Below are 27099 nucleotides of genomic sequence, written 5' to 3' on the forward strand. Positions count from 1 at the left end.
AGGTTTTGAAATGGGTAGAGTTTTTTAAATAGGATGTGGAAAGTCCAGTGAGAGGGGAGGAGTAAGAGAGTTTGCCAGCTGTTTTGACAATTTGTAGCATGGAGCATCAATGGCATCTATATACTAAAGATCTTAGGGGTTTGTGGATTTTTGGTAAATCACATATATGGGGCATGAGAACTGAAGAGTTTGAGTTTTTTTATAATGTTCTGTGGCCAGGAAGAAACTTTTTTTAAGTAAGTTTTTTAATTTTTCAACTTGTGTTTTTGTGGGATTGTGTTCTAGTGGAATGTAGGTAGTGTGATCTCAGAGAATAATATCATTTTCCGATTATATTCCATGGTATTACCCTTATCAGCTCTGATAAAGGTAATGCCATGTGATGACAATACTTTTATCTTTCCGTAACTTTCTGAGAGCAGTGAGTTGACCAGAAGATAGATTCTTTTTGGCAGTAACGACTGGGAGAGAATACTGGCAATGTCAAGGCTGTTGTTGGCTATTTCTGAAGTTAAGCAACAGACGACACGTTCTATGTTGAACAAGGGTAGTCTGAAAAGTTCTCAGCCTCGACTGGGAAGATGGCAACACTATCGGCAAGATTTTTTTTTCCCAAGTTGGTACATCTGTCAAAAGCATCCATGTGAAATTGCAAATCATTCTATCAAGTAGTTTATTTTATACAGCTGTCTGAAGCAAAAGTGTTATCTGTATCCCTTGAAATGAATAAAATTGAGTATCGTGCAGTCATAAATTCTTTGTAAAAGAAAGTTTAACACCAAAAGAAATTCATTCGAAGTTTATAAATGCACAATATAGTATTGGATGACCGGCAAGTCAAAGTGTATGAAATTGCTGAGATTATAGGCATTTCAAAAGAATGTGCAGGATATATTTTGCATGAAGAATTGCAAATGGAAAAGCTTTGTGCAAGATGGGTGCCACACTTGCTCATAACAGATCAAAAACGCACTCACATGAAAATCTCTGGACAGTGCTTGGAGCATTTTAATAAGAATAAAACTGATTTTGTGCATCGAATTATTACTATGGATGAGACTTGGATTCACCATAACCCAAACAGCAGTCAAAACAGTGGACAGAAGCCGATTGTTCAGCACAAAGAAAACAAAGTCGGTTCCATCAGCAGGAAAGGTCACGGCATCGGTAGTTTGGGATGCTAAAGCATTTTTTTTTAAACATCCAAAACTCCAAAGAAAATGGACATGGATATCACCAGACAGACAAACCAAGAATATGATAGACTATATTATTGTAAACCAAAGATGGAAATCAAGTATCCTAAACTGCAGATTGTGGATCAGACCATAAACTAGTATTAGCAAACCGAAGAATAAAGTTAAAATCTGGAAGCACTTTTAGAGTCAAAAGGAGACTAAATGTAACAAAACTACAAGACAACAATATTCTAAGAAAATATCAACTAGAACTAGATAAAAACCTGAAGGAACTACCAAAACAGAATATAAACATCGAAGAACATTGGAGCAAATTAAAGGAAATAATATTAAATTCGGCAGAAAAAAACAATAGTTACGCAGAAGGAGAAAGTAGAAAGGATCGGATCTCGAATGAAGTAAAAAGGTTAAGCAATCAAAGGAAAAGCATGAAACTAAAACAGAACTATAACAGAAATGAATATAATAGATTAACCAGAGAAATTAGAAAACTAATTAAAAGAGAGAAGAATAACTGGTTAGGAGAAAAATGCAAAATGGCACAAAAGCTATCAAAAGAAAATAACCTTCATGGATTATATAAACAAATAGACCAAATTAGTAAGACATGGACAACAAAAATTATAATGACCAAAAACAAAGAGGGACAACTAACTGAAAATAAAACAAAAAGAAGGGTCAGATGGGAAGAATACTTCAAAGATTTATATAATAAAAACAGCTCCCAGGATATTACAATTCCAGACACTGAAATGGAAGAGGAAACAAATATCTTCACCAAAGAAATAACAGCACACAGCATAGAAAAACTCAAAACTAGGAAAGGAAACACCTGGCATTGATCAAATACATGCAGAATTCTTAAAAGCAGGAAACGAACAACTTTTGGAACCATTAAAAACATTATTTGGAAGAATCTACAAAAATGAAGCAGTGCCTACTGATTGGACCAAATCAGTCATAACTCCTATATACTAAAAAAAGGAGATAAAACAGAATGCAATAATTACAGAGGCATTAGCCTCCTCAGTATTCCAAGTAAGGTTTTTATGAAAGTACTCCATAAACAAATTAAGTCATATATAGAACTGGCACTAGGAGAAGAACAAGCCGGTTTCAGACCAGGGCAAAGCACAATTGATCAAATATTCACCTTAAGACAGCTAATAGAAAAGACATTAGAGTACAACCAAAGTTGCTACATAAATTTCATAGACTTTCGTGAGGCATTTGATTCAATCCTAGAAGAGAACTATGGAAAACTGTGGAAGAATTTGGAATTCCCAACAAAACCATTAGAATAATAAAGAATCTATATGAGAAATCTGAAAGTGCAGTACGAATGGAAGACACCTTAACCAACTGGTTCGGAATAAGAGCGGAATAAGACAGGGATGCAATCTATCACCAGACCTGTTCAATCTTACCCTGGAAGAAGCAACCAATAAGGCCTTAAACAATGAAGACTCCGGAATCAAAATATATGGGAAAAATGTGACAAATTTAAAATTTGCAGAAGACATTGCATTACTTGCAAGCACAAAAGAAAATCTACAGGGAATTTCTGATAAAATAAAGGAGGAGTGTATAAAATCTGGATTAAACATAAATATAGACAAAACAAAAATTATGCAAATAGGAAAAAGAAGCACCAATCTGAAAATTGAAATTGATAGTAAGAATCTAGAGCAGGTAGAAAACTTCACCTACCTTAGAGGAGTTATTGAGTACAATGGTGAAATTATAAAAGATATAAACAGACGAATCAGTCAAGTATCCCAAACTTTTGAACGACTTGATAAAACATGGAAGTCAAAAGACATCAAACAAGTAACAAAAGTAAGAATCTATGAAACAATAGTCCTCCCAATACTCCTCTATGGAAGTGAATGCTGGAATCTCAAAAAGACTGAAGAGAAAAAATTATTAGTTACTGAAATGGGTTGGCTAAGAAGATTACTTGAAGTATCTCTGCTGGATTGACTAAGAAATGAAGACATCAGGAAACGACTAAAACAAGAGATAACAATAATAGACAAAATCCAAGAAAGAAGACTGCGATAGTTTGGCCATGTGACCAGAATGGGAACAGAAAGACTACCATCTAAAGCCTTGAATACAATGATGGAAGGTAGAAGATCCAAAGGACGGCCCAGAATTAGATGGATAGACAAAATAAAAGAGGACCTGAAAACCAAATCACAACAAGCGATACCAAACTGGACAGAATTGTTCGGACTCTCCCAGGACAGACAGAAGTGGAAAGAGTTCATTCGGCCTCATCATCATCCACATAGATGATGGAAGAGAGCAGAAGAAGAAGAAGAAGAAAGCATTTTGTCTATTAATTATCTTGAAAGGGTAAAACCATAACTGGAGGAATATTATTCCGATCTTTTAACCAGACTAGACAAAAAATTCATGAGAAAAGACCCGGTTTGCAGAAGGAAAAAATCATCTTTCATCAGGACAATGCAACTGCCCACAAAGGTGTTTTGGCAATGGGAAAATTAAGGGATCTGCACTATGAATTGTTGGAACATCCACCTTATTCCCCAGATTTGGCTCCCTCTGACTTCTATCTCTTCCCAAAACTAAAACTCTTCCTTGTTAGTCAGTGTTTTTCTTCGAATCAAGAGGATATTGCAGCTGTAGAGGGGTATTTTGCAGATCTTACTGAGAACCGCTACAGGGATGGGATAAGTGGTGGAGCATCGTTGGAATAAATGAATTAGTCTTAAGGGAGATTATGTTGAAAAATAAAAATAATCTTGAAATTATAAATTTGTTTTTTCGTTGTTAGGCCAAGAATTTTTCTGACCAGTCTCGTACATAATGTCTAGCAGTGGCACTTCTTTCAGTGTGACAGCAAAATTGTGGCCGAAGCTAAGGATGCTGATGTCATTTTCACTGAGCCTCTTCAGAGATAGATTCGCTACTGTATGGAGTTGTTGAATTTGTGGTTATGATTTAGATTTACATAGAAGGTTATATTTTGTGATGAGCTTATTTTTTGGAATTCTTTTTTTGTTAGATGCTTCTGAGATGCCCAAAAAAATGGACCAAAGTTCAGGTTTGAGGACTGCTGAGAGCTCCAAATGTAATGAGCAATGGCTGGCACACAATGCAGTGATCTGTTTTCACAGTAGTGCAAGGCTGGCACATTTGTATATAAGTTGGGCTTTTTTTGACTGAAATTTGATTTTCAGTTTGATGCAGTTAGGTATCACTCTTGCCTCTTGTATCCTGACATCTTTTAAGAAAGGACAGCCAATTTAATGGTCTAGATAAACATAGTTTTGACTTACTGTATTGTCCTGCTTTGCGTGTTATTTCTTCACCATGAATGATTAGTATCTGTGTTAACGCTCAATTACTGGGAGGACATCTATTGGAGATTTATTGGAATATTGACAGCACTAGGAAAGGATTAAAAACTAATTTTAATTAGTTTTTAATCCCCTTTGTTGAGGTTAGGTTGATTTCTGAATGCTGCTGCAGATTACAAAAATAGTCTTTCCTTTTAAATTTAGTTTAAAATGTTTTAAAATTTTTTTTAAAAGTGAAATTTAATTTTTTAAAATTAAATTTCAAACCTCCAACTCGCTCACACAGGCAGATACATCCACAAACTTTCCCACCATCGCCCTGCTTAACAATATGGCATCGTTAAAACTCTAACAAAGAGCTTATAATCTTTGTTCTAGAGGAACCTCTCTTTCAACTAAACTCAACCATATACACAACACCTTCCTATCTAATGACTACATTGATTACAGAAGTAAAAAAATAACCAGTCACCCCCCCCTCCCCCTCATTCCTCAGCCATCTCTTCAGAAGGATTTCAAAAATGCTATCATCATCCCCTACATCCGTGGCACATCAAAAAAAAAAGCCAGGTCATTAGAAAAGTACAACCTTTATACAGCTTTTAAGCCTTACTGGAAACTTGCTACACTCTTATTTGTTCTACCAAAGACCAGCTCTCTACTCTCCCAGTGCCTGAAGTATATAAGGTACCCTGTTCCTGCAAGTTGGCTTATTTCAGACAGACAAGTAGATCAGCCACTGTCTGTTTAGATGAACAGAAATCTTACATTTGCAATCATGACTATGATCAATCTGGCCCTGCATTGGAATCACTCACAGAACCTTCTGGAAGAAAACCACCATACTCCACCATGGTAAATTTAAAAAGGAAAGACAATCTAATCTCATCGAATACAGATGCATAAAACTTCCCAAAATTTCGGGCACAATAATTATAAGAGGTTCCAGTTTACATCCTGGGCCACCTCCACAACCATAGAGGATGCACCACCTAGATAGGTCTTTAGAGTCACTCATGTGTGTCATTTAGTATTGTGTTCTCTTTGTGTGTGTGTTACAAATGTTATTTGTACTCCTTGAAGATGTCTCAATAACTGAGAAGAAATATTGGAGGCATTAAAATTAGTTTTTAATTCTTTCTTAGTGTTGTCACTACTACATTAAACCTCCAACATGATGACATGCTATGAGAATGCAATCAACCTAAGCAATGGTGAGAAGTAAATACTGACTCCTGCTGATTTAAAAAAAATTAAATAAATAAAAATAGAGGTAAAAGAGTGCCTTTGGAAAAATGAAAAGCTGATAAAGCATTTATATTCACATTTTTTAAAATTTATATATCACATTTGCACCTGTATACAGCGTTATGTTTCTTAATAGCGCATGTTTTTTAGTTCCCATCATGTATTAGATATGCTGACACCTTGACGATGGCTTTTTTTTTTCCTACATCAATTACAACCAACTATCTTTGAATGTTTACTTTATTGTTTTTCCATACTGATGATGACATGTCAGAGGTAAAATGAAATATTCTTATTAACGTATACATAGTATAACATCTAAATTATTTTAAAAGTAAAAACCACATTTCAAATTTTCTTCCAAATTAATCTGTTATTTGTTAGGTTTGTAATATTGTCATGTTTTTGTAGTGCTTTAAAAGACAAAAATATATCAAGCTACACTGCTCGACAAAATTAACAAAACCCATTGAAAATGTGGTGTAAATCATGAAGTTTGCAATAAAGTAGAGCAAAATTTAGTATGGTGATGTACAACAGAATAATAATAAAATTATGGAACAGTGAGAAGTGTCAGACAGGAATAGGAGACATTAAATAGGGCATACAAGAATTACTAAAAAAAGATCACATTACAGAAGTTGATATAATCACATATCATTAAGGCATATGATCCTCCTCTAATGACTAAAAAGGCCTGACAGCAGTGGGCCATGCTCAATATAAGAAATTCCATTCATCCACCAGAGCAGACTTTAGCTCACCAAGTGACAAAGGCAGTAGCTGTCAGCATGCAATACGATGCCCAATTGTCTCACACATTCGATTGGATTTACATGGGTATTCGTGATAGCCATAGCAGTTGCTGGATACCTTCAGTTTCAAGATATTCCTTCACTACACTCTATGGGCAGTGGCAATGTCATGCACATCTGGGCCAACTGCATCCATCCAATGTCAGACATATGGTTTGAGGATCTATTTTTAGTACTACCTCTGTGCAGTGTTATGTTATCCCTATCAAAAACATGAAGGGTATGGCTGTTGATCATCATTCCGCCATACGAGAACACTGCCTCCATTTTAAGTGCCCCTTTCTCTGATGCTGTAGGAATAGTACAACATTCCTTGTTCTCTCCAGACCAAACAATGTCTAGAATCTGTTTGTAGGCTAAAACAGACTGATCAGAAAACAGAACTGTATCACATTTGTCAGGACTACAAGTCACATGTTCATAGCACAAGTTCTGATGAGCCCTGAAGTGGTTTGTGATTAATGAAATACCAACTACTAACTTACTTGCATAAAGCTCACCTGAACCGAGCCTTCTTAATACAGTCTGGTTGGAAATGTTTTCACCTGTGGCCAAAGCAATCTCAAGAAACAGTTGGTGACAGAACATTCAAGGATTGTCTTGCTGTTTACAGCCAGATAGTGGTTTGTTCAGGTTGATGTAGTCCTCGGGTGACCTCAGCCAGCTCTTTTTTGTATTGATTCATGTTTCCTGAAACTGCATCCATACATCCATGAAACTGCCAAGATGACACTTTGTGAGATGTTAAGCCAACATGCTGCCTTTGCCAGCAAATGCCAGGCTTCAAGTCATCCAATGGCTCACCATCTCAAAGAATCATCCAAATGATGATGACTTGCCATCCTGAAGGTGCTTGAGATATAGCTAACCCATTAAGCAAGCCAAAAAATGGGAATGAAGTGATGTGGTCACAACTGTTTTTATAGGCATCAGTATGCATTGTGTGGACATGTTGAATGGTAGATTAATTTCTATTGGATACTTGGAATATGCATGCCAGAATGCCTATTATATCAAATATTCACCTTTAGAGACACTGATAAAAATAAAATATTCATGAAAAACGTTGTTTCATTAATTTTGTTGAATATAGTAATAATGTAAACTTAATTATGTTGTACTAGCATAGTGTTTCGTGCATCTCTTGAGGATACCTATGTTAAGAACTGATGATGGTGATGAGTTAATTTTTAATGTGATCATATGTAATTTACACGGTTTTACGGAGTTACGCGGTTTCATATACGTACGTATTCCCGTCCTCCATCATCACTAGTCATATCTTTCCGGCGCCGGCCACATTCGCCAGTGTCGCACATGCTGTGAACAAGCACTGACGTGTTTCGCACGGTCTCCATTCATACACGAACATGTTATAGTCTACAAACCTTGCGATTGTTTAATGTTATGTTTTTGATAAAAATTTTATCACATAAAAAATAATAAAGTCGTCCAAAGGAAGCAAGTCCGATTCTTCTACAGCTAGCAAGAAAAGAAAAACATTGACTTTGGAAACAAAACTCAACATTATTAAGGATTTTGAAGGTGGAATGAAAATTTGTGAGCTAGCAAAGAAGTTTGATCTACAGGAATCCACAGTAAGAAACAATCATAAAAGAAAGGTTTACAGATTTTGGAGGACATAGATTCTAACGAGGAACAAATTGTAGCCACAAGGTAAGGAATAAAAAAATCATTAGCTTGCTATGAAGAAATTTTGCGTGACAAGAAAAAGACATTATGCCATCAGACGAATCTATTAGATTTTATGAAACCATTGACATCGAAATAACTTTCTTTTTTTTTATGTACGAAAAACTACAATTATGATTATATTTCTTAAAAAATATAGGTGTTTTTGTAAACCTTTGGTCCCAATTAACTAATATTTTGTATGTTTGTATGCAAAATTATACCCGAGTTATGTGAATTCAACTTACGTGCTTTTTGTTGGTCCCACCTACCGCGTAACTTCAGGGTATGACTGTACTGTGAACTAATTTGATTGAAGAAGTCATTTTTAGTATTTAATAAACAGATAGTGAATTACCATACGTTTAATGATTCTCTTGATTTAAGATAGTTGTGGTTGCACTGTATTGGATATTTAGAGCAACTAGTGAAGTTTTAGCATTTGCATATGGTAGAGTAAAACACAGGCCAACAGAGGAACACATTAGTCTTGCATAAAAATGATTTAGTTTATCTAAGTTCTTAATGGAGAAAAATAAAATAAAATAAAAAAATATAAAAAACTATGACTTTTCATAAATTTCTCATTATTAAATGTGGATAATCAAGTAACTTGTGGATGGAAAAAAAAGGACAATATCTAGAATGTCAGAATCTGCTTTAAAATTTTTATCGACTGCTGAAAACAACAAAAAACTGATCTGTTTAATTGTAATACATTCTAATGAAATGCTGCTTGAATAAAGAAGTCCCTTTATTCGAGTTAGTAACTAACAACAATGTAGGTACTGCCTATAATGATGATGTAGCAGATTGTTTCCAGGAGACAGTATCTGTATTCATTTGTGTGTGTGTGTGTGTGTGTGTGTTAGAGAGAGAAAAAACAAAGGTTGTTAAAGTAAGATGGGGCTGGTAAAAGTAGCTAGGAAACTATTGCTTAATTAGATGACATTGTTTTCTTAGGTACGCCAAAAATAGTACAATAAATACAATACCCCAGATCAACGTGGCTGGAAACAGCTGACTGATCCAAGGGGTAGACAGAAGATTGCTAGATTTCAAAGTCCAGTAGACATACTGTGTTGATTGGATAAATGATTGTGCAGTACAGCCAAGGACTACGGGGGAACACACTAAATGTCTGACATTTTCAAATGGGGTATAAAAGCAGATGACAACTGAGAGTACAATACCTGTCCAACATACAGAAGCAGTTATGGCTAACATGTAAGAAGGAACATCAGCACCAGACACCAAACGATGGAGAAAGGAATGTTTCTATCATTCAAGAAATACAGAGGAGTTAAGGTATGGTGACAACTCAAAATCATCAGTCCTTCATACTTGATCACAACAATAAAAGGAGCTAGTAGTAGCAGTGGAGTGGAGTGATGAATAGCAATGAAATTCAGGCTGAGCAGTTAGCCTGCAAGTAATCATCACTGCAAAAAGGATAACATGTCATATTACAGAGTGGGTCACTGCCTGGTGACCCACTCTGGTTATTTCTGGTTAGCGTATCCACTCTCCAGCCAAAAGGCTACAGGTTTGAATCACACCATGTGCATGGATGTTTGTGATTGTCCGTGAAAATACTTAGTGGTGGTGGGTGGTAGATGGCGTTGGAGTAGAGGATGAAAGTAGTTGCGGTTCATTGTAGTTGGTGGACTGAGTGGTGGAGATGGAGAGTTGTGGAGTAGGTGCCCTTCCTCAATGAGTCTTTGGACTCCCTGTAGGTGTCATGTAATAATAATATATATTATATATATATTTTTTTTTTTTTTTTCCCCAGCATGTCTATTTTGTGGAATGAAAAACTTAGTTTTCTGAGACCAGCTAACATTTCAAAAGCCTATAGTGGTCCATCATGATACATGACAATAGAGGGTGTACATTATTTATATGTTACTATTCAAGACTTATTCTTTAAAAATAAAAAATGTCAAAATTTATTAAAGTAGAACAAAAGTAACATCTATATTGACAATTATATGATACAGGAAGACACTCCTACCTCAGCAATAGATTCTGATCCTTCTCTATCCAGTAGGTTCTATAAGGTGAAAACAGTTTTATTGTTTTATTTAAGATTATTTATATTCCTCCAGTAAGATAAAAATAATAATAGCATGAAAGTAAAAAATTAAGTATGTGCAGTTGTACAAGAATTTTTTTTTCAAGTAACAATTTTTTTAAGAGTCACACAGCAGTGTTCCATATTTATTAAATTCTGGGAAAACTCCAAAAGTATCACAAAATAAATAATTTTAGATCATTCAATGCATTTTATACTGGAGATTTCAAATGGCTTGAAAAAGGTCATGTTCAGTCATGTTGGTTTATAGTTCATAAACCAACCAACCCCCTTGCTAAGCAAGATTCTTTTAATTAGAAGCTTAGCAAAAGGGTCAAAGCTGGGAAACCTCAACATAACCTTTAAGAAATGTGGACTGGGATGTCTGACCTAATGTTCAATCTCAGCTTTACTTGGTATTTCCTCTTAGCAAGTATCCACTGGGCAGTGAACGAAAGAAGATAGGCTGGCAATTTACGAGTTAGAAAACCAAACTGCTCACTATTAGCTTATACTAGAAACAAACATGAGATTTCATGACAGATGGAGCATTGCTTAGTTAAACAAAGCCATCACTGCTTTCGTTAGGGAACCAAGATTGGTAGTGAAAGTCAGCTACTCAAACAAACGCAATGCCAGAACTGACGAAACCATCAACATAAGGTGTATTAATGGAAAGGAAATCAAGCAGGGAATGTACCATGTGGACATAACTGGTATTACTGAGACAGAAGAACTAAAACAGGTAAGATCCTAATAGCATATGATATTCAGGCAATGATGATCAATGAAAGGAAGGAGTAGTGATACCATTCAACACCAAACACAAAAATAAATTTCTTGATTGAATTTTGAAGTGATGTGGACAAACTTCAATATGGGGAAATGGACAATAAAACTTACGTGTCTATGGTCCTACAGACAGATCTTCTAAGGAAGAAGTGGAGGAATTTTCAAATCATCAGTGAATGCAACTAACATAAAGAAAACCGAAAAGCTCCTTATTGGAAATCTAAACAGCAGAGTGGGAAATGAATATCGAAAAGTTTCAGGAAAATTTGAAGAAAATGGCAAGGCTAATAATATAATGGTAACCTGTGGTGGCAACCTTTCCCTGTTGGAAGTGAAAATCATGTAGTTTTAAGTAGCATAAAAATGAATATCCCATTGAAAAGAACAATGTGTAAAAAAGAGTACTGAAGATTCAAATAAACAAACATCGTTCAAAAAAAAAATATATATATATATTTTGTCAACAAGAAATAAATCTTGGAGTCTCACTAGCAAATTGAAGAAAACATTGACTGATTCAACTAGGGAGCCATGTGGTGAAGTTGTCTGAAAGGATAGAAAAACAAAAACACCATGGAGGATGCATGAAGTTAAAGAAACACTCCTGGAAAGAAGAAAGCATACCAAAAATTCCTAGCAAACATTTAAACATTTGAAGTAGAAAAAACTATCAAAAGCTTGAAATGTGGAAAGGCAGCTGGGGAAAATGACATTCAAACAAAAATTATCACATATTGGTATAAAAGTTTTGCTATGGTTCCTAGCAAACATATAAACATTTGAAGTAGAAAAAACTATCAAAAGCTTGAAATGTGGAAAGGCAGCTGGGGAAAATGACATTCAAACAAAAATTATCAAATATTGGTATAAAAGTTTTGCTATGGTTACACTGCATAATTCAGAAGGTTGAATTCTGAATGACTGGAGCAGAGTTCTCATTGTACCCACATGTGCAAAAACCAATGTTAGTTCTAAAAGTTGCCACTAGGGCATTACATGGCACTATAATAGATGTAAATTACGTATGATATTCCTGGTATGCAGTGAAACACTGCAACCACACCTTTTATGCAAATACACTAAATTAGCTGTATACAAGACTGTGTTCAAACCAATTTCAACTTATGGATCTGAGAGCTGGGTTAGAAATAAAACACTTGACCAAAGACTAGAGTACCAGATCGACATAATAGGGGTGACTGAAACAAAAAAGGCCAAAACTGGTGAGATCGTTCTGAGCAATAAATACAAAATGTTATATTCAGGCAATGACAATCAAGGAAAAGAAGGAGTAGCCATAGTATTCAACACAAAATACGAGGCTAATCTTCTTGAATGGCAGTTAGTCTCAAGTAGAGTAATGTGGGCAAATATGAGAATGGGGAACTGGACAATGAGACTTATTTGTGCCTATGGTCCCACAGAAGGTTCTACTAAGGTAGAAGTGGAGGAATTTTTTGATGCTTTAGAAAAAGCAACTGACACAATGAAAAATTGGTCCTTGTTGGGGATCTAAATAGCAGAGTAGGAAATGATTGTGAGACATACAAAAATATTTTGGGAAAATTTGGAGAAAAGAGCAAAGCTAATAATAACGGCAAATATCTGTTGGATTTCTGCTCAGGACATGGACTGGTTATTACTAACACCATGTTCCAACATAAAAATGTGCACAAATTCACATGGAGAGAAGAGGCAAGGAATAAGAAAAGTCTCATTGACTATGTTATTGTTGATAGTGATGTTTTCTCCCTGGTGCAGGACACCAGAGTGTACAGAGGATTTGAAATTGGAAGTGATCACTATTTAGTCTTGAGCAGGATAAAATTGAAATTCACATTGAAAAGAATAACATGTAAGAAAGTTTTAAAGCGAATAAAAGTCGAGCAGCTCTCAGATGTGAACTGTAGACTAAAATACACAAAGATTATTGAAGAAAAAATGAAAGAGTTTGAGAACAGGAATCAAACCTTGGAGATTCAGTGGCAAACTCTGAAGAAAACATTGATTGATTCTGCCAGAGAGGCATGTGGTGAGGTTGTCTGTAAGGATAAAAAAATCAGAACTCCCTGGTGGACACAGGAAGTTAAAGAGGCAGTGAAGGAAAAGAAGAAAGCATACCAAAAGTTCCTGTCAAATAAGCCAGCATGTGCTCTTAGAGAATATAGAGACAAATGCAAGAATGCTAAACACTGTGTAAAACTAGCTAAACAAAAGTCATGGGAGGACTTTGGCAAGAATACAGAAAATAAATATCAAGAAGGTGGCAAAATATTCTGGAGGTTGTTGAAGAAGCTTAAGAATGGAGGAAAGAGTGCTGTAAAAGGAATTAGAGATGATAAAGGTGACATGAAAACGGGAGAAAAAGATATCCTTGAAGTATGGAGTAATTACTTTGAAAAACTGCTAAATGAAACAAGCAGTGATGACAGCACAGTGATAAAAAACACTGACCATGCATGCAGTCAGGAATACATATCCATACTTCAAGTAGAAAAAGCCATCAAAGGCTTGAAATGTAGAAAGGCAGCAGGAGTAGATGATATTCGACCAGAAATGCTGAAGTATGGTGGTATAAGAGTCTTACAGTGGCAGGACTGCATAGTTCAGAAAGCCTGGACAGAGGGATGAATTCCCGATGATTGGAGTAGAGCTCTCATAGTACCCATATATAAAAAGGGAAATAAAACTGCATGTGAGAATTACAGAGGTATTTCCCTACTGAGTGTTCCTGACAAGATCTATGCAAGTATACTTGAGAAACGGTTGAGAAGAATTGTGGAAGAAAAGCTTGGTGAAGAACAAGCTGGATTCAGGCCAAATAGAGGCTGTCAGGATCAGATCTTCACTTTATGACAAATAGTCGAGAAAACATGGGAATATAACAAAGATCTGTATTTAAGTTTTGTCGATCTGGAAAAGGCATATGACAAGGTGCCAAGAGAGAAGCTATTCAATACACTGCAGTTATATGGTGTCAATGGGGCATTATATCAAGCAATACTTAAGTCTTTATTTGAGTTGTAAGTCAGCAGTTAGAATTGAAGGAAGTACAGGAAGATGGTTTAATGTTAAATCTGGTGTGAGACAAGGATGTACATTATCCCCTCTGTTATTCATTATCTATATGGATCACATTATGAAGGAAAGTGGTATTAAACATGATATCAAAATTGGAGAGGTAAATGTCAGCTCTTTGCTTTATGCGGATGATGTTATACTTCTAAATAAATCCGCTACAAGTCTGCAAGATTCTCTGACTAAATTGAATAGCTGTTGTAATGATATGGTATGAAGGTCAGCAATAAAAAGACAAAGACAATGAAAATAGGCAGAATCATTGAAAATGTCAACTGTGTTGTGAATGGAGAACCTGTGGAACAAGTAAAACATTTCAACTATTTAGGCACAATTTTTACTGAAGATGGTAAATTAAATATAGAAATAGACAACAGAATCAGCAAAGCTGGTATGGTGGGAAGTCAATTGAATAAATTCATATGGAATAAGAGAGAAATTAGTCGGAACACTAAATTAGCTGTATACAAGACAGTGTTCAAACCAGTTTTAACTTATGGATCTGAGAGCTGTGTCAGAAGTAAAACACTTGACCAAAGACTAGAGACCACAGATATGAGAGTCCTGAGAAAGATTATAGGCGTGAACAGATGGCATCAATGGCAATATCATATTAAAAACGAGGATATTAGGAAAGAACTTGACATTGTCAGCATCCAGGAATGTGTTAGCAGAGCTAATCTCAGTTGGTATGGTCACTTAAACAGAATGGGCGAGGAAAGATTAGCAAAACAAGTGTTCTCTGCCAGGTTGGCAGGAAAACGACCCAGGGGAAGACCAAGATATAGGTGGATTGATACGGTACAAAGTGCCTTAGACGATAGAAATATAAGATCTGATAAGGTTGGAGTCTTGACAAGTAACAGACTGATTTGGAGGAAAATTGTAGATAGGAAATTAATAATGATGTAATTTTTTTCATGTAGTACTATCATATCCTGTACACCCCTTGAGGGTACATGGCAGGAATTTGATGATGATGATGATAGAGACCGCAGATATGAGAGTCCTGAGAAAGATTAGAGGTGTGAACAGATGGCATCAATGGCAATGTCATATTGAAAATGAGGATATTAGAAAGAACTTGGCATTGTCAGCATCCAGGAATGTGTTAGCAGAGCTAATCTCAGGTGGTATGGTCACTTAAACAGAATGGGGGAGGAAAGATTAGCAAAACAAGTGTTCTCTGCCAGGTTGACAGGAAAAAGACCCAGAGGAAGACCAAGATATGAGGTGGATTGATACAGTAAAAAGTGCCTTAGAAGACAGAAATATAAGACCTGATAATATTGGAGGTCTTGACTGGTAACAGACTGATTTGGAGGATAATTGTTGATAGGAAGTTAGTTTAGTGGTGATGTAAGTTTTTCATGTAGTACTATCATATAATGTACACCCCCTTGAGGGTACATGTCAGGAATTTGATGATGATGATATACATAAAGTTAAGAAAGATTAACAGATTTAAAAAAGTACTAACTCCCATAAAGCGGATAGACAAGTCTATTGGATCAGTTTAAGTTAGGATAATGGGGTAATGTTTCACACATTTCTGGATAAAGACTTTCTATGCAGTCTTTTCTATGGGAAATGACTTTTGTGAAGGATTCTTGTCTTGTTACAGTTAACTTTATGTTTAGTGCAGATAGCATGCTGAGCAAGTCCAGACTGTTCAAGGCCTGTCATTTTTAATATAAGGCAAGCCACAAGAGCAAGGAATTTGGTAAACACCTGGAAAACCAAGAGTAGAAGCTTATTCTTAGAAGCAAAAAAGTTGGAGATTTTTTTCATGGGACTAAAGGCAACAAAAATCTTCAGTGGTTTTAAAATTAAAGAACTCATTTCTTTAATAAATCTCTATTAAAGAAATGAGAAATGATTAACAGCTATACTCAATGCGTCATATCCTCTTCAGCCTCCAAAACACACTGATCTTTTGCTCAGGTTACTACTTCTCACCTATATGGCTTCCAGTTATATAAACCACAAATCCACCTTACTTTGGAATAGTTTTTGAACATGTGATGATGCAACAAAATCCTCCGTAAAAATGCTAGATGCTAATCAGAAGATGACAGTCTAGTTAAGAGAAAATCCTCTTTCTCACATACTATAATCACATTTTTGTAGACATTCTATTTTATACTTTTTTCTATACATATTTTCATGGCTTCTACTAAACTGGCCCCCATAATCCCTGCAATTTAAGCGTGGAAAGAACACGGCAAGGTGATGGTCAATAATGTGCAACACTAAACTAAACCTACCAAATCAACTTCTTGTCTTCATTTTTCATTCCATCTAACATCTCTTTGGAACTACCTTCCTCAAATTGACTGGAAGTTGTAGTCTCATCTCACTCAAATTACAATTTCCAGCTGTTCAAGAAATAAATTAACATATTCTTACTTTCTCTATAACTTCTTGCCTACACACAGCACTGATGTGCTACTAGGTATAGCATGTCTCTTAAGAGATTAATATTAAAAAAGGCAAAAATAATTAGGGCAATGAGACAAAGTAGGATCAGAAATCTGTAACCTGAAAGTACCAAAAAATGGTGAGAAGGCAGTAATTATGTAAACACTGTTTTTCTATACAAAAATAAACTCAGAATATTCAATCAATACCTTTTGTGTATCGTAATTTCCTTTAGTTTTCTTTTTGATGTGTTTTACAACATCTATTCTTCGGCCATCTGAAAAGCAATATATCCAGAATGTGTGAAAGCTGAAGTGGATTGAACAGATAGAATTAAATGGGCAATATCAATAATTAAATATACGAGGGTGGTCAAAAAAAAAGTTCTCGGCCTTGACCATAGATAACAACACTATCAGCAAAATTTTTTTTTCCCAAGTTGATACATCTGTCATAAGCATTCATGTGAAAGTGCAAGTCCTTCTATCAAGTAGTTTGTTTTATACAGCTGTCTGAAGCAAAAGTGTTGTCTGTATCCCTTGAAATAGATAAAATTGAGTATCATGCAATTGTAAAATTCTTTATAAAAGAAGGTTTAACGGCAAAAAAATTCATTCGAAGTTCATAAACATTTATGGGCACTCTTCTCCTTCATTTTCGACTATTAAGAAATGGGATACCAAGTTTAAAAACAGCCGTACCAGTCTTGAAGATGATCCACATGAAGGACGTCCAAAAAGTGTAGCACCACCAGAAATTATTGATCAAGTGCACGATATGGTACTGAATGACCAGCGAGTCAAAGTGTGTGAAATTGCTGAGACTATAGGCATTTCAAAAGAATGTGGAGAATATATTTTGCATGAAGAATTGCAAATGAAAAAGCTTTGCGCAAGATGGGTGCCATGCTTGCTCACAGCAGATCAAAAATGCATATGCATGAAAATCTCTGAACAGTGCTTGGATCATTTTAACAAGCATAAAACTGATTTTGTATGTCAATTTATTACTATGGATGACACTTGGATTCACCATTACACACCAGAATCCAAACAGCAGTGAAAACAGTGGACAGAAGCTGGTTGTTCAGCACCAAAGAAGACAAAGTCAGTTCCATCAGCAGGAAAGGTCAATGGCATCAGCGTTTTGGGATGCTAAAGGCATTTTGTTTATTAATTATCTTGAAAAGAGTAAAACAACAACCAGGGAATATTATTCCGATATTTAACCAGACTAGATGAAAAACTTCGTGAGAAAAGACCCGGTTTGCAGAAGAAAAAATCATCTTTCTTCAGGACAATGCGCCTGCCCACAAAGGTGTTTTGGCAATGGGAAAATTAAGGGATCTGTACTATGAATTGTTGGAATATCCACTCTATTCCCAAGATTTGGCTCCCTCTGACTTCTATCTCTTCCCAAAACTAAAACTTTTTCTCACTGGTCAGCGTTTTTCTTTGAATCAAGAGGTGATTGCAGCTGTATTGGGGTATTTTGCAGATCTTACCGAGAACCACTACAATGGGATGATGGCACTGGAGCATCACTGGAATAAATATATTAGTCTTAAGGGAGATTATGTTGAAAAAAATAAAGATAATTTTGAATATAAATTCAAAAGTTAGGCCAAGAACTTTTCAGACCACCCTCGTATATATAATGTAATTTTTGTATTTTGTTCAACATAAGTTTTAAAGTTAAATTAAAAGTGCAGTTCCAAAAAAAAGTTTTAGATTTTTGCTGTTTTAACAAAAACCAAAATTATATATTTGGATAGAGCATACTTTATTCAGAAATTTATTGTAAGTTTTCCAAAAAGAAAAAATAAAAGTAATATTTAGAATTAATTTAGATTTATACTTATGTAATAATTTATACTTATGTGTCACTATTGACATTAGTTTTTCTGGTGAGTTTCTTTATGTTAATTTTATCACCACATCATTTGAGTACTACTATTTAAAAGACCAACAAACTTTGATTTCAGTTTTTGATTAAAGTGAAACATATTAAGCTGTGATATAGAGACAGAAAGAATATTTACTTAAATATTCTTTCTGTTAATTAGAATTAATTAACATTACTTAGCCATTTAAATTAGTACATTACTGCAAATTTCACATTACTATTTACTATTCCTATATTATTATGTACTTCACATTAGCATAATAAATGTGAAAGTGTTACAAAATTTGGAAATCTGCTTTAGAGATCAAAATGTGGAACTCCGAGTTTCAGACTTATAATAAGCAGAACAGTAGTTTCACATACTGGGCCATGTAGAAAATGCCATTAAAACCTGAAATGTGAATATTTGATCACAAATACTCAAATATGGCAGTATAAAAAGTTTTACACTGGTAACACAATATAATTCAGGAGGCCTGATCACAGTCATGAAAAAAAAAACAAAATGTGAGAATTAAAAAGGATGTCACTACTCAGTTTGCAGGTTCCCTAACTAAATTGAATGATGATGATGATGATCATTACCAACTGAGTAACATTTTAAAAATGATGAATAAATGAAATTTTTATATAAAAAGTAAATATTACAATTTAAATATTCTTCATCATCAGCTTCAATTATTAGAAAAAATTGTCAAAAATCTGAAAGGCAGTTAGAACAGATGAGATTTGACCAGAAAGGCTGAAATATGGAAGTATAAAAGTTTTATTGTTACTATTCTACAATATTCAGAAAGCCGAAATTATCCAACTGAATGTTTCATACTGTAATATTATATGCCAATACAGTAATATTACTGTATTGGCATACTGTAATATAACATTTCCAGACATACAAAGCTTAAATAAAGTAAATAAAACAATGTGAAGATTATAGAGAAACCCTACTGAGTGTTTCAGGTAAGATACTTGAGAAGCTAAGAGAAATTGTTAGAGAAACTATTAGGCTAAATAGATTGCCAGGAGCAGATTTTTTACTTTTCAACATGAACTGATGAGAAATTATCATCAAATTCTTGATATGTATCCTCAAGGTGTATACAGGATAATTATGATAGTACTACATGAAAAAGTTACACCATTACTAACTTCCAATCAACAATTGTCCTCCAAATTAATCGGTTATCTGACAAGATTCCAATATTATCAGATCTTATATTTGTCTTTTAAGGTGCTTTTTACAGTATCAATCCATCTACATCTTGGTTTTCCTCTGGTCTTTTTCCTGCCAACCTGACAAAAAATGCTTGTTTTGTTAATCTTTCCTCTCCCATTCTGTTTAAATGGCCATACCACCTGAGATTATCTCTACAAACAAACACATTCTTGAATGATAACAATGGTAAGTTCTTTCCTAATATCTTCAGTTTTAATGTGATACTACCATTGACGTCAGCTGTTCACTCCACTAATTTTTTTTCAGAACTCTCATATCAGAGGTCTCCAGTCTTTGATCAAGTGTTTTATTTCTAACCAAACCCTCAGATCCATAAGTTGAGAAATCACGGGAATGTTAAAAGGATCTGTCCTTCCCAAGTTTCTCTACCACAATTTCTCTTACTTTTCAAGTATGCTTGGCATACATTTTACCTGAAACACTCAGTAGGGTTTCTCTATAATCTTCACATTGTTTTATTTACTTAATTTAACCTTTGTGTCTGGAAATGTTATATTACAGTATGCCAAGAGAAAAGCTGTTCAAAATGGTACAGTTTAGAGCACAGAAACAGGATATATAGGATATATATGGCAATATATATCCTATACTCCTTTTTTGTAAGTCAGCAGTTAGATTTGAAATGGTTTGATGTAAAATAAGGTATTATCCAATGGTGCATATTATTTCCACTATAATTCCTCTTCTATATGGACCACATTAGGAAGGAAAGCAGCATTAAACCTGACATCAAAATTGGAGGGATTAAAATCAACTCTACTTTATGAAGATGATAATAATAATACTAATGTAATAATCATGTAATACTATCACTGTAACCTGTACATCCCTTGAGTGTACATATCAAGAAAATAAAACAGATAAATTATAAGCAAAATTCAGATAAGCTCTTACCAAGAAAGCTGTGATGTTTGATTATAGCTTGCTTCATATCTTTCTCTGTTTTAAAACTCACAAAAGCAATACCTAAAATTAAAGAAATATTTATAATTAATTTAACCATTACATGAAACTCACTTTATGTTTTTTTCCCCTCCAGTTCCAATTATTTATTTGCCTTAAACATTAAAATGTTCAAATTTAGTAGTAATCTTAACAGATAGAGCAATTTTCAGTAATTTTAAATTATGGTTATATAGAGATTCTAGATTATATATATCATATTTTTCAATAGATAATGTGCACGTTATCTATACAAAAAAAAAAAAAGTCTAAATTCATTAAAAATGAACATGCGCAGTATACATTTGAAAGGTATGAGAGGTAAATCAAATGTAATACCAAAAATAAGGTAGAAGTATTATTTAATATTTATTGAACATTACACTATTCAAATCCAAAAATTCTTCAGACTCAATATTGAAAGAATCGATTGCGTTAAAAATTTCGTTTTTAACGCAATTTAACGGTATTTCTTCAGCTTCGTAATCATTGTCACCAGACACCCTTGTGCTTTAATGAAACCATTTCTAACATAGTTTTCACTTACAGCAGCCCAACTTTCTACAATCCATGTAACTATATCTTTATATCATTCTTTCTTTTAATCATGTTCATAATCATTATCATAATCATTATCTTTATATCATGTTCTTTTCATCTGCCCTGTTTTGTTATATTCATGGATGCCATTCATCATCCAGTCTTCCCACTTAGCCCACAAATTGTCTTTGAATGGTTTATTTACTGCAAGATCAAGGGATTGGAGTTTTTTTGTTAAACCACCTGGAATGACGGCAAATTTGGAATACTTACAATTGTTTTAACTTCTGCTGTCATGTGTGCCCTACACGAATCCAACACTAACAAAGATTTCGGGTTGAAAAATGCCATTAAACGGAGGAATTCTTAAATTCCTCCATCCTCTGTCTGTACTTCCTAACTCTACCGCTAGTTAGGAAGTATAGATGGTGAATGCGTGTTATCTATACATCAAAAGGAGTGATGAAAATGTTGGGGGTGCGCGTTATCTATTGAAAAATATGCTATATGTAGAGTAGACTGAAAGTAATGTCTGTTGCCTTATGAAAACTTAAATGTTCTGCTTGATTTTCTAGCATAATTCATTTAAAAATTTTATGGAATTTACAACCGTATTAAAAAACTTTTTTATTATCCCGACGTTTCAATCTTCATATCAAGATCATCATCTGGAGCATACATAAATATACAAGACAAGCTTAGTTACATTATTAATTGTAAGCTAGAGAAACAATGATTTGATCACGTTATTCTACTGGCATGACCTCTAGTGAAAAAAAAAAGAAAAAAAAATTATTTATAAATTACATCCAGCTAAATTCTATTTATGATGACAGGATTAAACATTATTTCTTACAGATGGTTTTCTTTCAGAAACAATGATGTCTTGTTATATTACAATTGTTATTTACAATACTGGATTTTCTACAGTCCTGTTTATAGTTGTTCTTAGTGAGGAAGGTTCCGTGGGTCCAATATATGCCTTCCATATGTTTGGGATTTTAAGACCATCGTTATTGTTCAGATTGGGGTGGTTGATAATGATCTCACAGGCTTCCTTAAATTTTCATACCATGTTTTAGTCCGATGTAGACAGCTGGTGCTTTTCCAGTGAATTCTGTGTAAGGTATTCATGGGCATGATCCGAAAGGACAGCTTCACAATAATTATTATATTTAGTGTGTCGTTTATGTTCTTTTTGTGCATCCTGTTTCTCCTATATATGGTATGTCGCAATTGCAATAATTACGGTATAATCCAGGGGTGGGCTAGTGGAGGGAGCTGGTCTTTGGATGAGTTAAATAAGCTTTTTAATTTTGCAGGAGGTTTAAAAGGTGGCTTAAAGGATAATAAAAAAGTTTTTTCATATGGTTGTAAATTCCATAAAATTTTAAATGAATGCTGATCACCGTGTAACACTAAAAGAAAGGATTTCTAGCATAATCTTTTTTAACTTTTACTTCAATCAACAATATATTACTAATTTATTGTTTGTTATGTTGCAGACTTTTAATTAAGCCAGTTAATTAATTGGCTTAATTAAAAGTCTGGGAAAAAATGTGGAAGTGGAATGTCATTACATTTCTAGTCAAATCAAAGCTCATGAAAATTCATCTAAAACTATTCATTATGTTAAGTACAGAAAGTATTATCAATAATATCAGAGGACAAATTGATTCATTAAAACTGCGGTGTGCCTGCCAGACATATTTCTTTTACATTCTTTAACTTTTCCATATTTATAAGTAACTATACTAATAAACCTTACAGTGATCGCACAAAGGCTTTGATACTGGAAAATCTGTCATTCTCATTTTCAATTGTTCAACATACGCACTCAAAACTACACTTAAAGATCATCATCATCATCAAATTCCTGCCATGTACCCTCAAGGGGTGTACAGGATATGACAGTACTACATGAAAAAATTACATCATTACTAACTTCCTATCTACAATTTTCCTCCAAATCAGTCTGTTACTTGTCAAGACACCAACATTATCAGATCTTATATTTCTATCGTCTAAGGCACTTTGTATCATATCAATCCACCTATATCTTGGTCTTCCTCTGGGTCGTTTTCCTGCCAACATGGCAGAGAACACTTGTTTTGCTAATCTTTCCTCTCCCATTCTATTTAAGTGACCATACCATCTGAGATTAGCTCTGCTAACGCATTCCTGGATGATGACAATGTCAAGTTCTTTCCTAATATCCTCATTTTTAATATGATATTGCCATTGATGCCATCTGTTCACGCCTCTAATCTTTCTCAGGACTCTCATATCTGCGGTCTCTAGTCTTTGGTCAAGTGTTTTACTTCTGACCCAGCTCTCAGATCCATGAGTTAAAATTGGTTTGAACACAGTCTTGTATACAGCTAATTTAGTGTTCCGACTAATTTCTTTCTTATTCCATATGAATTTATTCAATTGACTTCCCACGATACCAGCTTTGCTGATTCTGTTGTCTATTTCTATATTTAGTTTACCATCTTCAGTAAAAATTGTGCCTAAGTAGCTGAAATGTTTTACTTGTTCCACAGGTTCTCCATTCACAACACAGTTGACATTTTCAATGATTCTGCCTATTTTCATTGTCTTTGTCTTTTTATTGCTGACCTTCATACCATATCTATTACAACAGCTATTCAATTTAGTCAGAGAATCTTGCAGACTTGTAGCAGATTTATTTAGAAGTATAACATCATCCGCATAAAGCAAAGAGCTGACATTAACATCTCCAATTTTGATATCAGGTTTAATACCACATTCCTTCATAATGTGATCCATATAGATAATGAATAACAGAGGGGATAATGTACATCCTTGTCTCACACCAGATTTAACATTAAACCATCTTCCTGTACTTCCTTCAATTCTAACTGCTGACTCACAACTCAAATAAAGACTAAATATTGCTTGATATAATGCCCCATTGACACCATATAACTGCAGCGTATTGAATAGCTTCTCTCTTGGCACCTTGTCATATGCCTTTTCCAAATCGACAAAACTTAAATACAGATCTTTGTTATATTCCCATGCTTTCTCGACTATTTGTCGTAAAGTGAAGATCTGATCCTGACAGCCTCTATTTGGCCTGAATCCAGCTTGTTCTTCACCAAGCTTTTCTTCCACAATTCTTCTCAACCGTTTCTCAAGTATACTTGCATAGATCTTGCCAGGAACACTCAGTAGGGAAATACCTCTGTAATTCTCACATGCAGTTTTATTTCCCTTTTTATATATGGGTACTATGAGAGCTCTACTCCAATCATCGGGAATTCGTCCCTCTGTCCAGGCTTTCTGAACTATGCAGTGCAGCCACTATAAGACTCTTATACCACCATACTTCAGCATTTCTGGTCGAATATCATCTACTCCTGCTGCCTTTCCACATTTCAAGCCTTTGATGGCTTTTTCTACTTCAAGTATGGATATGTATTCCTGACTGCATGCCTGGTCAGTGTTTTTTTATCACTGTGCTGTCATCACTGCTTGTTTCATTTAGCAGTTTTTCAAAGTAATTACTCCATACTTCAAGGATATCTTTTTCTCCTGTTTTCATTTCACCTTTATCATCTCTAATTCCTTTTACAGCACTCTTTCCTCCATTCCTAAGCTTCTTCAACAACCTCCAGAATATTTTGCCACCTTCTTGATATTTATTTTCTATATTCTTGCCAAAGTACTCCCATGACTTTTGTTTAGCTAGTTTTACACACTGTTTAGCTTTCTTACATTTGTCTCTGTATTCTGTAAGAGTAAAAGCTGACTTATTTGCCAGGAACTTTTGATATGCTTCCTTCTTTTCCTTCACTGCCTCTTTAACTTCCTGTGTCCACCAGGGAGTTCTGATTTTTTTATCCTTGCACACAACCTCACCACATACCTCTCTGGCAGAATCAATCAATGTTTCCTTCAGAGTTTGCCACTGAATCTCCAAGGTTTGATTCCTGTTCTCAAACTCTTTCATTTTCTTTTCAATAATATTTCTGTATATTAGTCTACAGTTCACATCTGAGAGCTGCTCAACTTTTATTCGCTTTAAAACTTCCTTACATGTTATTCTTTTCAATATGAAATTCAATTTTATCCTGCTCAAGACTAAATAGTGATCACTTCCAATTTCAAATCCTCTGTACACTCTGGTGTCCTGCAGCAGGGAGAAAACATCACTATCAACAATAACATAGTCAATGAGACTTTTCTTATTCCTTGCCTCTTCTCTCCATGTGAATTTGTGCACATTTTTATGTTGGAACATGGTGTTAGTAATAACCAGTCCATGTCCTGAGCAGAAATCCAACAGATATTTGCCATTATTATTAGCTTTGCTCTTTTCTCCAAATTTTCCCAAAATATTTTTGTATGTCTCACAATCATTTCCTACTCTACTATTTAGATCCCCAACAAGGACCAACTTTTCCTTTTTCATTGTGTCAGTTGCTTTTTCTAAAGCTTCAAAAAATTCCTCCACTTCTACCTTAGTAGAACCTTCTGTGGGACCATAGGCACAAATAAGTCTCATTGTCCAGTTCCCCATTCTCATATTTGCCCACATTACTCTACTTGAGACTGACTGCCATTCAAGAAGATTAGCCTCGTATTTTGTGTTGAATACTATGGCTACTCCTTCTTTTCCTTGATTGTCATTGCCTGAATATAACATTTTGTATTTATTGCTCAGAAAGATCTCACCAGTTTTGGTCTTTTTTGTTTCAGTCACACCTATTATGTCGATCTGGTACTTATCTAATTCCTCAGCTAGCTCCATTTCTTTGCCATTCAGGCTTCTTACGTTGATAGTACCGATCTTTAACTCTGGTGATGTTGAGTTGGGGTTTGTTTTCAGATTTGTTCCAGTAGCTGACTTTTCGCTGTTCGCCCTGGTTCCCTGGCGAAAACAACGGGGGCCTTGTTTAACCGGGCGACGCCCCAGCCGGCATGAAATTTTGTCATGTTGTACCATCATTTTTTATTTTGGTTTAACCAATAAGAATACAATTTGGTCGGCTAAATCCCAAATTGCCAGCCCATCCTCGTTCGTTCAGTATCAAAGTAGATACCCAACAGGGTGCACCAAGAGAAGGTGAGGATTGGACATTAGGTCAGAAGCCCTGGTCGGTTCTCCGCATTCCTTTAAAGGCTATGTGGAGGTCTCCTCTCAGTTATACAGCTTTGACCCTTAAGCGCCCCACACACACACTTAAAGATAAACTTCTCAAATGGGAATTAATTTCGAAACTGAATATTGCACAAAGACTTTTTCACATCAAACAGTCCCACAGAAAAGAAGAAACTGCTCGTAAGGAAAAAGGAACAGTTCGTTCTTGTTAGAAACCTAAAACAGCAGAGTAAGAAATTAATTCCTAAAGACTAGGAAATATTCATAATGATTAGCCATGTCTCAACACAAAACATATGTAAAATTCACTGTGATCAAAAATGGCATGAGATCAGTGATCTCAACATAGCTTGCTAATTTACAGAGAACTTTGAAATGGAAGCCTTATCACATTACTTATAACCTAAAGCATGGTACAAATATACAAATTATACAAATAACATGTTCACTATTTGGGTCATGTTCAAAAGCAAAGCTAACTTGCTTCCTAGATTATATGAATGGTATCAAGACCAAGAATACAACACATCATGGATTTTTAAATGACTTAGTTAGGGGGTGCTTAAGGTTCAAAGCTGTATAACTGAGAGACCTCCACATAGCCTTTAAAGGAATGTAGAGAAACGACCGGGACTTCTGACCTAATGCCCAATCCTAACCTTCTCGTGGTGCACCCTGTTGGATATCTACCTGGAT

General features: G+C 34.9%; 1 protein-coding gene across 2 annotated transcripts in view; it reads right to left on the reverse strand.

The window, feature by feature from the left end:
• LOC150095737 (putative RNA-binding protein 19) overlaps nucleotides 1-27099 on the reverse strand; it is a 288611-nt gene that overhangs the window by 184973 nt on the left and 76539 nt on the right. For both annotated transcript variants that reach the window (XM_090409907.1, XM_090409904.1), the window contains exons 10-12: nucleotides 20685-20756; nucleotides 16858-16925; nucleotides 10298-10336 (exon numbers count right to left, since the gene is read on the reverse strand). In XM_090409907.1, coding sequence (XP_090266033.1) covers nucleotides 10298-10336; nucleotides 16858-16925; nucleotides 20685-20756 — 179 coding nt within the window. The remainder of the gene's footprint in view (nucleotides 1-10297; nucleotides 10337-16857; nucleotides 16926-20684; nucleotides 20757-27099) is intronic.

Source organism: Typopeltis vanoorti, chromosome 20 (genome assembly GCF_054136105.1).
Source record: "Typopeltis vanoorti isolate ZY-2024b chromosome 20, IOZ_Tvanoo_1.0, whole genome shotgun sequence".
NCBI classification, from domain to species: Eukaryota; Metazoa; Arthropoda; class Arachnida; order Uropygi; family Thelyphonidae; genus Typopeltis; species Typopeltis vanoorti.